Genomic DNA, 13,166 nt, shown 5'->3' on the forward strand with positions numbered 1-13,166 from the left:
TTAAATAGGAGAGATCTGAGTTTAAGCTGATGAGAATGATCCATTCAAGAAAGCAAAAAATGTAAAATACAAAATAGAGGGAAATAGTTGTATTCAGTTCCCGAGAAGATGATAGAGAATGGATTAGAACACAAATGTAGGAAATAGAAAGAAGGGGAACATCTCTTCAGTTACAACAGGATGAGAAGGGCAGGGGTAGATTTTGTTGGTCCTGGTTTTTGATGTTTTAACATTAGGAAGAGGTGTGTTTTTGTCTAGTGGCTTCTACTTTCTCTATAACCAGGAAAGCCATCTGCTGAGAATGAGGAGAGAAGGAAATGGAGATTTGAATAGAGCAGAAAAAAAGTTTGAAAGTCTTGATAAAGGGTAAGAGTGTGGAGTGATACCAGAAAACTAGGCAAATATCCAGATTTGCAAAAATGAGGAAGAGTTCAGAAACTCCATATTGCTAAGTTTAACATTGATCCTCAGAGAAACTCTGGATCAGATTATAAAACAAATGTTTGTGAGAACTTCTAAGGAGAGAAGAGTGTCTTTCACCAAGAGCGAGTCAAGGCAAACTATTCTTATTTCCTTTTACATGAAGTTTTGGGGCTTGAAAATTAGGGGAATATTTATTCAGGAAATTATTTGGTAAAATCTCCTGGTTGTCCTTGTGAACAAGGCATCAAACAGAATGCAAAATTTTATCAAGAAATACCACTAGGGAGGAAATGTATCTGGGGAATCTAAGAGAATATCCATTTTTAATGACTCACTTCTCAGGGTTGTCACATGTGCCTTAAAATTAAAAAAAAAATACTTAAAACCAACTAAATAATTAAGCTCTGGATAATGATGCAGACATTAAGCTTGAAAGCTTGTGTTTCATACAGTGCCACTTTCTGTGTGTATGAGACAAAAGCTCATGAGCACACGTGGTTAAAGATTCAGATTCTTTCTACTGATATTGGTCTCACTGACTGATTTGTACTCAGTAACTTTTTTCTTTTTTTAAGGCACATGGCCTTAAGAGGTCTAATAGATGGCAGTTCTAACAAACTTACAAAATCATGTCCCATGTGGACAAAATATCATATCTTGATACGTTTGGCAATTTAGTTTTCTAAACATATGATTAGATGTTTTATAAAATGCACAGTTTAAAAAAAAAAAAGAAAGCATGGGTTTTGGTTGACCTCTAGCCAGATAACTCCTGGGCCATTATAGTGATTAAGTGTCCATGAAAGACTGGGTCACCTGAATAGTGTTTCTAAAGGAAACACGAAATTTAATGACCAGTACTAGAACCATATTTTGACAAGTTGTCTTTAAAATGTCTGCCTCCGTCTAAGATGAAATTCTCAGGGAAAAGTATTTAAAACAAAATAATAAACAAAACCAAAAACCTCTTCCAGTCTTAAACTTTCCTCTTATGATGGCTTAAAAATTGTGATTTATCCTTAATATATACAATGAAATATTCTGAATATACAGCTACTTTTGTCTTTGAAATAAGTTGTTTCATTGCCATTTCACAATACAAGAAGCTAATTGCTATTTAGCTTGTTGCCAGATGAACTGAACAGAGAAATATAAACACAAGAAAATAAATACTGTGTTACATAACACTCTCAGTAAGTAAATACCACTACAATGTGTCTTCTTTTCAAAGTTGTGGTATTTATTAATTTACTTCCTTTCATCAAATAAAATAAAATAAAAAGTAGCCATAAATAAGATGCTTTAATTAAGTTTAGTTACTCTCCCTCAAGGGTGGATAATAATGGTTATAGGATAGTCATGGCTTCTACGGGGTGGTGCTTTATGAGAAGTTCTCAAAATCCCACAAGTGAAGATTCACAGCATAATGCAGTATAAGATATTATTAAGATTTCATTTTTCTCTTATTTCCTTATGTCCCATTAAATCTTATTTGTTTTTCAAAGGAGGAAGAAGAGGGAAAGAACACCGAAGAAGACACTGTTGTGAATCCTGGTAGAGACGGTACCACAAACCAAATCAGGAGAAAGGAACCCCAGATTCCTACCACAACAAACTACAACCAAGTAGGGACGAAATACAATGAGGCCAAGACTAACCGGTTCCCAGCAAGAGGAAGCGAATTCTCTGGAAAGGGTGATATTCCCAACACATCCTTAGATTCCACTTCCCAACCAGTCACTGAATTAGACCCAGAAAAAGATGTTCCTTTGACTTCACAGACTGCGACCCAGCTACCATCTCTCACTCTGGCAGGCACTTCAGCCTCTTTAAGTGATGGCTCTAAAACTGTTCTCAGATTTCCACAGATGAACTTGTCTGGGATTGTGGAATATTCAAATACAGTTTCTGTAATGGAATCTCAAGAGCTATCTACTGATATCAGTGGGGAAGAGAGTTTATTGACCAATTTCAAGCTCAGTACGGAAGCCGATGATTCTTCAGGCTCCAGTCCTGCAACTTCCGCTGTGCCGTTCGTTTCTGAGAGCATATCCCCTGGCTATGTGTTTTCTTCAGAAATCCCAGAGGCAGTCACGTACGATGTCCTTATACCAGAATCTACGAGAAATGCTTCAGAAGATTCAGCCTCCTCAGGTTCAGAAGAATCTCCAAAGGATCCTTCCGTTGATGGAAATGTGTGGTTTCCTAGCACTACAGATGTGACAACACTGCCCGATGTTGGATCAGGTAGAGAGAGCTTTCTCCAGACTAATTACACCGAGATGGATATTGATGAATCTGAGAAGACAACTGAGTCCTCTCCTCCAGGCCCACTGGTGTCACAGGGTCCCTTGGTCACAGATATGGAAATGCCACATTATTCTACCTTTGCGTACTTCCCAACTGAGGTAACACCTCATGCTTTTACTCCATCCTCTGGACAACATGATTCGGTCCCCACCATCAACCTGGTACACCCGCAGACAACTCAACCAGTATACAATGGTGAGACACCTCTCCAACCTTCCTACAGTAGTGAAGTCTTTCCTCTAGTCACCCCCTTGTTGCTTGACAATCAGATCCTCAACACTACCCCTGCTGCTTCAAGTAGTGATTCGGCCTTGCATGCTACGCCTGTATTTCCCAGTGTCGGTGTGTCATTTGAATCCATCCTGTCTTCCTATGATGATGCGCCTTTGCTTCCATTTTCCTCTGCTTCCTTCAGTAGTGAATTGTTTCACCATGTTTCTCAAATCCTTCCACAAGTTACTTCAGCTCTTGAGAGTGATAAGGTGTCCCTGCATGCTTCTCTGCCAGTGGCTGGGGCTGATTTGCTATTAGAGCCCAGCCTTGCTCCATATTCTGATGTGGTGTCACATCAGACCACTACTCATGACGCCTCAGAGACCTTGGAATTCGGTGGTAGTGAACCTGGTGTGCTTTATAAAACGCTTATGTTTTCTCAAGCTGAACCGTCCAGCAGTGATGTTATGATGCATGCACGTTCTTCAGGGCCTGAACCTTCTTATGCCTTAACTAATGATGAGGGCTCCCAGTACCTCTTCAGTGTTTCTTACAGTTCTGCAGTACCTGTGCATGAGTCTATTCAGGGTTCCTTACTTAGCAGCCCTAACCACGTACCGATGCCTGAGTCTCCCCTAGTAACCCCAAGCGCACCGTTGCTGCAGCCTACTCATGGCCTCTCTGGTGATGGGGAGTGGTCTGGAGCCTCCTCTGATAGTGAATTTCTTTTACCTGGCACAGATGGTCTGACAGCCCTTAACGTGTCTTCACCTGTTTCTGTAGCTGAATTTACATATCCAGCATCTATGTTTGGGGATGATAACAAGCTGCTTTCTAAAAGTGACGTAATAAATGGAAATGAGACGGAACCACACATTTCTTCTTTCCGTGAGCTGATTTACCCTTCTGAAAGCACAGTCATGCCCGACCTGTATGATAATGTAAATAAATTGAATGCATCTTTACAAGAATCCCCTGTTTGCACTTCTAGCACAAAGGGCATCCTCCCAGGGCTTCTTGCTTTTACTGCTACTAAGGTTTTTGATCATGAGATTAGTCAAGTTCCAGAAAATAACTTTCCAGTTCAGTCTTCACACTCTGTATCTCAAGCATTTGGTGATACTTCGCTTAAACCTGTGCTTAGTGCAAACTCAGAGCCAGCATCCTCTGACCCTGCTTCTAGTGAAATGTTATCTCCTTCAACTCAGCTCTTATTTCATGAGCCCTCAGCTTCTTTTAATACTGAAGTATTGCTGCAACCTTCCTTTCAGGCTTCTGATGTTGACACGTTGCTTAAAACTGCTCTTCCAGCTGTGCCTAGTGATCCAATATTGGTTGAAACCCCCAAGGTTGATCACATTAGTTCTACAATATTGCATCTCATGGCATCAAATTCCACTTCAAGGGAAAACACGCTGCACGCTACATCTGTACCAGTCTCTGATGTATCACCTACTTCTAATATGCACGCTGCTTCACTTCAAGGTTTAACCATTTCTTACGCAAGTGAGAAATATTTTGAACCAGTTTTGCTTAAAAGCGAAAGTTCCCAGCCAGCGGTACCTTCATTGTACAGTAAGGATGAGTCGTTCCAAACTGCCAATTTGGAGCTTAACCAGGCCGCCCCCCGAGAAGGAAGGCATGCCTTTGCTACTCCTGTTTTATCAGTTGATGCACCACCAGATACGCTTATAAATAAGCATGTTTACTCTGATGAAGTCTTCACCTCTGCCAAGGGTTCTATGTCTGATGAGGTATTGGCTGGTATTCCAACAGTTGTCTCTGATACAGTTGTAACTGCTGATCATTCTGTCCCTTTAGGAAACATGTATGTTTCCATTTCAGTTATTTCTCCCAACAAAGATGGTTCTGTAACCACAACCAAGTTGCTGTTTCCTTCTAGAACAACTTCCGAGCTGACTCAGAGTGCCAGATCTGATGCTGATTTAGTGGGTGGTGGTGACGATGGTGATACTGATGATTACGATGATGATGATTATGATGGCAGAGATAGAGATGGCTTATCCATAAATAAGTGTATGTCGTGCTCCTCCTATAGAGAATCACAGGAAAAGGTAATGAATGATTCAGACACCCAGGAAAACAGTCTTGTGGATCTGAATAACCCAGTCTCATACTCACTATCTGAGAATTCTGAAGAAGGAAATAAAGTCACAGGTGTAATATCAGACAGTCAGACTGATGTGGACAGAAGTCCTGATAAATCACCACCGACCAATGTGCCACCCCAAAAGCGCAATGATGGAAAACAGGAAAATGACATTCAGACTGGTAGTGCCCTGCTTCCTTTCAGCCCAGAATCTAAAGCTTGGGCATTTCCTACAAGTGATGAAGAGAGTGGATCAGGGCAAGGTACCTCAGATAGCCTTAATGATAACGAGACTTCCACAGATTTCAGTTTTCCAGATATTAATGAAAAAGATGGTGATGGGGTCCTGGAAGCAGGTGACTCAGAAATAACTCCTGGATCCCCACAGCCCTCAACACCGACTGTTACTAGCAGGCACTCAGAAGTATTCAACATTTCAGAGGCAGGTTAGTTATGGATCCAAGGGATAGATTGAGGTGTGGTGGGCTTTTGCCTCAAAAAATAGAAAAATCATGGGAAGAGAAATTTGGTAAAATGGCCATCATATTTTAAAATCAAGATATTCACAAATCAATTTACAGTTTTTAAAATATGATTCTACTCATTATTTCAAATGCATACTCAACGTGTTTTGATCCTTAAGTTAACACTCTCCAAAATAGATAAGGTGATTTTATTTATTGTCAATTTTTTCATATTCTGCAAGATACCTATTTCATGTGAGAGTAATTATTGTGTGCATAATACATTTTCAGTACACTGCTTTTTAAATGATAGATTGGAGTGTGTTTTAGATGATTTTAATTTTAAGGTTTACTCATATTCTAAAATAAGTTGTCAACTAATTCTATTGAATTATAAAACGAATTATAAACTCTGATAATAATATGATATATGTACCACCTCTCTCTGATCCACCCAGTGGAAAGGAGATAGATAATTGCACATCCACATCAGCTTGGGGACTTTTAAAAAAGTTCTATTGCTAAGTTTTGAGAGTTAATGGTAAGATTTTTTTTAAGATTTTAATTTTTAAAAATTGTCTTTGATTACCTTAATGTTGCCTAAAGAGGGCAGTGTGAACTAACAAAATACATTCTACTTTATACTTGCTGTTATACACCTTTCTAAGAAGTTAAATAACGGCCATTAATATGCATAGTATGTATAGGTATTGTATGACAAGATGTACAACACTAGAACATTTTCTGTAGAAATGCATTTCATTTGTTAATGTATTTTATGCAAATTAATTTATCAGCCAGATGTTTCTTCGAGCAGATTACTTGCAGCATATAAAATACAGATGTTTGCTTTAGATGCCCATGGGGGAGAAAAGGGGAAATTCAAAACCATTAAGAATATGAAATACTAGATAATTTCATTGCATTGATCATAAGAGTTTTATAATTTGCTTTTATTACATTTTAAGGCATTTTTTAAAATCAACAATGAAAATATTTAAATCTCAGCAGTAAGTCAAAAGATAGGCTAAAGTAAATCTTGCACTCATTGCATAAAAGTAGGTATGTAAAATCCAGAACATAGACAACAATCTTATCAGTATAGTTTTCCTCTTTGTTATTTCCATCCCTTGAATTAGTTATCTAGTTTCCTTCAGTGCAGCAGCAATTAAAAGTTTGTACATTTTGATAGAGAAGTTTTTCTACATTCTGACTTGATACCTGTTTAACATTTCGTTCCAGTTTAAACACTTACATTCTGTTATGTGAAAATGAGTAAGGAATTCATGAGTCACCATATTTCATTAGTGTTGCCATGTATATGAATTGTTATCTGGCTTCAAATATAGTTCTTGTGTTTTTTTAATTTTTATTAGATTTATTTAGAAATAAAGCATCAGGAATCCATCCATTTTTCTGTCTTTTTAGGTAGTGACATCATCTGTATGTTCTTGCTAGATTATGCTGTTATGGAAAGACTATATATACTGTAAAATGCCAAACCTTAAATTATTGACTAAAACTTAGCAATTTCTCTTCAATGCACTAATTAGATTTATTTAATTTGAGTATGTTCTCCCACTGATGAGGAAAACAATACAAATATAACATCTAACAGCAGCAAGTAACATAATTAATGAAGTAAATAAGATCATACAGGATTAGGGGAAAATTCTGGCCTATTTTTAAAACATATCTGTAAAAAAATCATAATGTAGTCTGTCTTATCCAATAATTGAATATACTTCTTTATCAAATGCATATAGACTAATTCTGAAACTTACCATTTTATTACCTACTTCTAGAATGTAGAATAATTTACAAGACATGCTCATCAAAATAATATAGATAAGGCAGATATTAGTATCTGCAATTTATGAATGCATAAACTGAGTCCCAAAGATACTAGATTGCTTGATCTAGGTCACATAGAGAGCTAATAAAAAACTGAGACTGGAAACATGTGTCATTGGTGTCTGTCTCTTAGGGACTACATTTTCATGATTGAGAACAATAAAATATATATAATGCTTAATTTGTAATACCAAAATTCTACTGTTTTATTCTCAAAGTGAATTTTAAAATATTAATTTTTGTTCTTTTTTTTCTAATTGTCTATTAGCACATTTTTGTCTTATCATTTAGGTAACTCATATACACTATGGAGCCATATCCAAAAAGATATTTAGTATCAACTAATGAATATAAAAATCAGTATAACTAGTTGTTCCTCATTATAGTATATACAAAGCAGCCAGTGGATTGTCTACTTTCATGTGGTATCTCATCTTATATAAAATATCTAAGTTTCATTATATGTAATTACCATGGATTTATCATCCTAACTCCCTAATTAAAAGGTTTGTTTTGAAATCAGACATCCCAGAGAACTTATGAGAAAAGTCTATATACAGGACTCTGTGTGTGTGCATGTGTGTGTATAGTGCATGTATATAGAGTGTATGATATATATGTGGTAATTTGTTATATATTTTATGTGTTATATATCTTACATATGTATCACATATTTGATCAGACATATCTCATATATATGTATGCACATACATCTATATAAATGAGATATGTATGTATCTAGATACATATATATATACACATACACCTACATACATACTGCAGTGAATATTTGTGGCCATTGAAGACCAGTATAATTATATAACCTCACTTTGTATGTAAGTTAATGTACATCATTAGTTCTCAAACTTTAATGTGGATCAGAATCACCCAGAGGACTTGTTAAAACACAGATTGCTGGGTCTTAGCCACAGAGTTTCTGATTCAGTAGATTTGGGATGGTTGGAGAGGGCTGAAAATATGCATTTCTAACAAGTTCCAGGTGATGTCGATGCCACTATTCTGGGGGACACACTTCAAGTATGACTGAAATAGACAATAATACTAACCTCTATTTGTAGTTTCTAGGTACCAGGGACTTTGCTAAGTGGCTTATTTCCTTTGTTAACCACAAACTTTCTACTTAGGTAACAATAATTACAATAGGAAACAATGTAAAGACAATTGTGTATAAAGCAAGATGCTTTCCTAAATTTCTTTAAAAAATACCGGTACATTCACCGTCAGATTATTTAGGCTTCTAGATGAGTCTCCCTATAATATGTAATGACCAGAGCATATGATTAACATAATAAAAGGTAAAGTTCAGCCTTCTCTCACAAGAACGTTAACTACAGCTCAGGGATCAGTTGACTTACAATATTCCCACTTTTTATATAGCTTTATTATTTCTAGTCACAACTTTGAACTCTGCTTTTTTCTAGCAAATCCTTCCATAGTTATAAAAACAAACATCTTGGGACATTTGGTTGTCACTTATAGATGCATTTCTTATATGAGTGGATTAAATTCTTGACCCTTTCTGCATCATCTCTTCTTACAGAAGGACGCTATCATTTTAACTCTTAAGTTCTCTCCAGTTAGATATATTTCAATGCTATATTTATGAATTTGTGACTATCAAATTTATTCTCAAATATTTTCAACTAAATTGATAATATTTTCAATTAAATAGATTGCTGTTGTCTCATATCACTAAGAGTAAGATACTTGGTATAAAAGCACCAAACGTACCAAACGTGTAGGAGGCAAAGTAGACTCTGATGAGGAGCTTAAACTTAGTTATTCCAGAAGTTCTACAGGTAGACAGGATAAGGGCTGTTACTTTGTAGCAGTGTCAGCGAATCATCCTGGTAGAATGGTTCTAATGTTCACTCATCTTGGTTTCACACTGCACACACCTCAAAGTAAAAGGGAAGAATTGTGACTGGCCACTGACACCCTGCAGTTCTGAAGCTTTTTTTTTTTAACAACTTAGAATGATAGCTTCAGTTGCAGTGATTTTGAAAATGCTAGAATAATAATGTACCTGATTGGTCACAAAAATAGTTATTTGCCATCTTTTAAAATTAACCAAAGGACAGAATTTAGACTTTTTCATAATTTACACTTGCATATTTAAAAAGAATTTCCTAGATCTGTGCATTCCTTCAATTTACATGCAATAGTATTTTTATTTTTGATAAAGAAAAACAGTTGGTAAGGGCATTCAAAATAACATCTTAAAAGCAACCTACGTTTAAATGTTAAATAGTTTGCTGGATTGAAGGGTTATCCTAATGTAAGGAGGGTTATCCTAAGATTCTCTCTTCATGAAATTATTAATTGCTCCTAATTATTTACCTAACTGGGGGATTAAAAATATTTTCATTACAATTAATTTTGGGAAATCAAGATTATATGTGGTGATTCAGTAAGTAGCACTGTTTTTCCTGATCATTTTATTTAGAAACTGAATTGTTTTCTTATTTTAATATTTTCATTTCCCTTTTAATAAGCTTTTCAAGGCAATATTATACTTCTTGCCATGGCACCTCTTCCAGGGTGCCAGTCTTTGTTGGGATATTATAGTTCTTCAGCTCTGATAGGCTGACTTACTTTATTTTTCTCTTTTTTTGTGAGTTTATTTGTTTGTTTTTGAAGTATAATTGATCTATAACACTATGTTAGTCCCTGTTACACAACATAGTGATTTGATATTTCTGTACATTTCAAACTGATCACCACATAAGTCTAGTTACGGTCTGTCACCGTACAAAAATATTACATAGTTATTGACTGAATTTCCCACACCGTATATTTCATTCCCATGACTCACTTATTTTGCAACTGGATAGCCTGCCTTACTTTTTAAGCTTTGTGTTACTTAAATTAGCTTATGATCATAGACATTGCTTGTCTCACAGAGTCGAAATTTTAAAGGTAAGCAACAGCAGTGAAGATTGCAGTTATTCGGTTGAAAAATGTGCTTTTCCTTAAGCTTAAATATCAACTTTCTCAATTTTCTCCGACTACAGAGGCCAGTAATAGTAGCCATGAGTCTCGTATTGGTCTAGCTGAGGGGTTGGAATCCGAGAAGAAGGCAGTTATACCCCTTGTGATCGTGTCAGCCCTGACTTTTATCTGTCTAGTGGTTCTTGTGGGTATTCTCATCTACTGGAGGTAAGTTGAGTGTTTGTTTTGGATATGCATTTCATAAAGCTCAGATTTTGCCTTTGTTTTACCTGAATGCTTTTCAAAGCATATTGAAAATTCCCTTTACTTGAGAGCTACCATTAATTTATCCAGGTAACTATGAGTAAGGTGAATTTGTGAATCCAAAGACATAATAATAAAAGATTTGACTGTTCTTCATACATCTGTCAAACAATTAAAGGCGAAATGGAGGAGCTTTGGCTTCAGTTAATATTTAATACAGTATTTTGACAGTTGCACTTTCATATTAATCTAATTAGCATTCAAACATTATCATAGGATTTAATATAAATCTAAGCTTCTCAGTTAAATGCTCCAGCTGTTATAACTTTAAAAGTTATTATTTTAGAAAACATAGTTTTTGATATAGTGAAATATACTTTTATAGCAGCAGATTTTGTACAAGATACATATCAATTGCATACTAATACAAAAAATAAACCATACACAAAGGTAAAAATTAAGCATTAAAATATAAATATAACTTGAAAATAAAGTAAATGACTATATTAAGATAGATGGGATTTTTAAATTCATTATAATTTGCCTTGAAGATGAGATATAGCTTCATTCTTATCAATAATCTCTTGAAACCTTTAAAGGACAAGGAAAATTGTACCCACTGTAAGCTTCCCATCCTACAGCAAGCAGAACACACTGCAAAGTAATACGATTACTAGGGGCACACTGTAAATCAGTATAACTGTTATAACTGTGTCTGTTGGAAAACAAGGACTTTATGATGATATAAGGAATCATACCTGTAAACTAAGAAAGGATATAGCTTAGTACTTTATACTTTTGTTTTTAAAGAGAATTTTGTTCAGAAGATTTATAATCAATTTCTTTTTTTTTTTAGCAACCTCTGTCTGTAAGTTCAAATCACCACTCTCTGTGTTATTCCAAAATATACTCTCTCAGTTTATTCAAAAATATTTAGTATGTTTATTGACTGTTTCCCATGTGCCTGTACTCTGCGAACTACTATGGGAAAGTATAAAGGAATGAATGAATGAGAATCACCACTGTCAAGAAATTTATGCTTATTGAGGAGAAAGAATTTTCCATGCAAAATTTGTAAAAAATTACACAAAAGTGTATGCATGGCAGCTGAAATCTCTAATGCTAAGAGAGGTCAGAGAAAAAAGGATCTTGCTAAGCCAGAATGGGCAGGGTAAATGTAAAATGTCAGGCTTGAGCTGGATAGGATTCAGAAACAGGAGCTAAAGGAGAAGGGCATTCCAGGCAGGGTCTTATGTAACGTGAGTACAGAGTGTTAGTTTAAAATATGAGTGTTCGGGCTTCCCTGGTGGCGCAGTGGTTGAGAGTCCGCCTGCCGATGCAGGCGACACGGGTTTGTGCCCCGGTCCGGGAAGATCCCACGTGCCGCGGAGCAGCTGGGCCCGTGAGCCATGGCCGCTGAGCCTGCGCGTCCGGAGCCTGTGCTCCACAACGGGAGAGGCCACGGCAGTGACAGGCCCGTGTACTGCAAAAAAATAAATAAATAAATAAAATAAAATATGAGCACTCTTAGGGTTTTATGTATATATTTTATTTTATTTTATTTTATTTTTATTTTTGGCAGTACGTGGGCCTCTCACTGTTGTGGCCTCTCCCGTTGCGGAGCACAGGCTCCGGACACGCAGGCTCAGCAGCCATGGCTCACGAGCCTAGCCACTCCGCGGCACGTGGGATCTTCCCGGACCGGGGCACGAACCCGTGTCCCTGCATCGGCAGGCGGACTCTCAACCACTGCGCCACCAGGGAAGCCCTATGTATATATTTTATATCTAACTATCAAACGTCCTGATAAGATTTGTTACTCTTACAAATTTCACATATCTGTCCAACTCACAACCATTTGAAGTTGATTCACTTCCAACTGTAACTTTTTAGATCAGTAACACGAATACACGAGGGGTAGTATTTGCTGAATTACAAAATGACAGTGTTAGTGCATTCTTCAAGGTTTGTGTGAATTATTCAAATTCCAGTGTAGCTGCATTTGTGAGCAATATGATTTCACTATCCAATATGGAAACATTTTCGACCTTTGTGGAAACTACAGCCTGTAGAAAGGTTTAAAAATCTGATGGCATACCAACAAGAGTCCTAATAGGTGTATGGTCCTTATACGTTTTTCCAGTTTATATATTAAAACACTTTTCTGACCTAATTCTTTAGGAGAAAAAATAATCGCAAAGTGGTATAATAAATCCTCTCTTTTGTCTAATGTATCTAACTCGGTCTCTCATGTTTTGTGTAAACCTTGAGAAGAAGCATGTCGTAGCAGGAAGACAGAACAAATCAGAGGTGATAAATCTGGATCCCTTTCCCAGTTCTTCCTGACATTTGTTATATGGCCTTGGGCAAGTCACTTACCCATCTAGGAATGAAACTTTCCTCTTTTTACCATTTGGGGGGAAAGATCATCTTTAAGATTGCAGTCAGACTTTCTTTAGGGTCTCTGTGATGACTACAGCATGATGAATGTTGTTTCATATTTGTATAAGGACCCAAAAAAATGGAATCATAATTACACGTTTCTAGCTTTTAATTCTAAATACTGTGATGAAAAG

General features: G+C 36.4%; 1 protein-coding gene across 6 annotated transcripts in view; it reads left to right on the plus strand.

The window, feature by feature from the left end:
- PTPRZ1 (protein tyrosine phosphatase receptor type Z1) overlaps positions 1–13,166 on the plus strand; it is a gene marked incomplete at both ends in the record, with an annotated part of 166,958 nt that overhangs the window by 122,696 nt on the left and 31,096 nt on the right. For 4 of the 6 annotated variants that reach the window (XM_079710936.1, XM_079710937.1, XM_079710938.1 and 1 more), the window contains 2 exons: positions 1,929–2,928; positions 10,410–10,554. In XM_079710936.1, coding sequence (XP_079567062.1) covers positions 1,929–2,928; positions 10,410–10,554 — 1,145 coding nt within the window. Of the gene's footprint in view, positions 1–1,928; positions 5,503–10,409; positions 10,555–13,166 lie in introns of all 6 variants that reach the window. The other 2 variants (XM_079710934.1, XM_079710935.1) reach the window with 1 other exon arrangement.

Source organism: Hyperoodon ampullatus (assembly GCF_949752795.1).
Source record: "Hyperoodon ampullatus genome assembly, chromosome: 9".
Classification (NCBI taxonomy): domain Eukaryota; kingdom Metazoa; phylum Chordata; class Mammalia; order Artiodactyla; family Ziphiidae; genus Hyperoodon; species Hyperoodon ampullatus.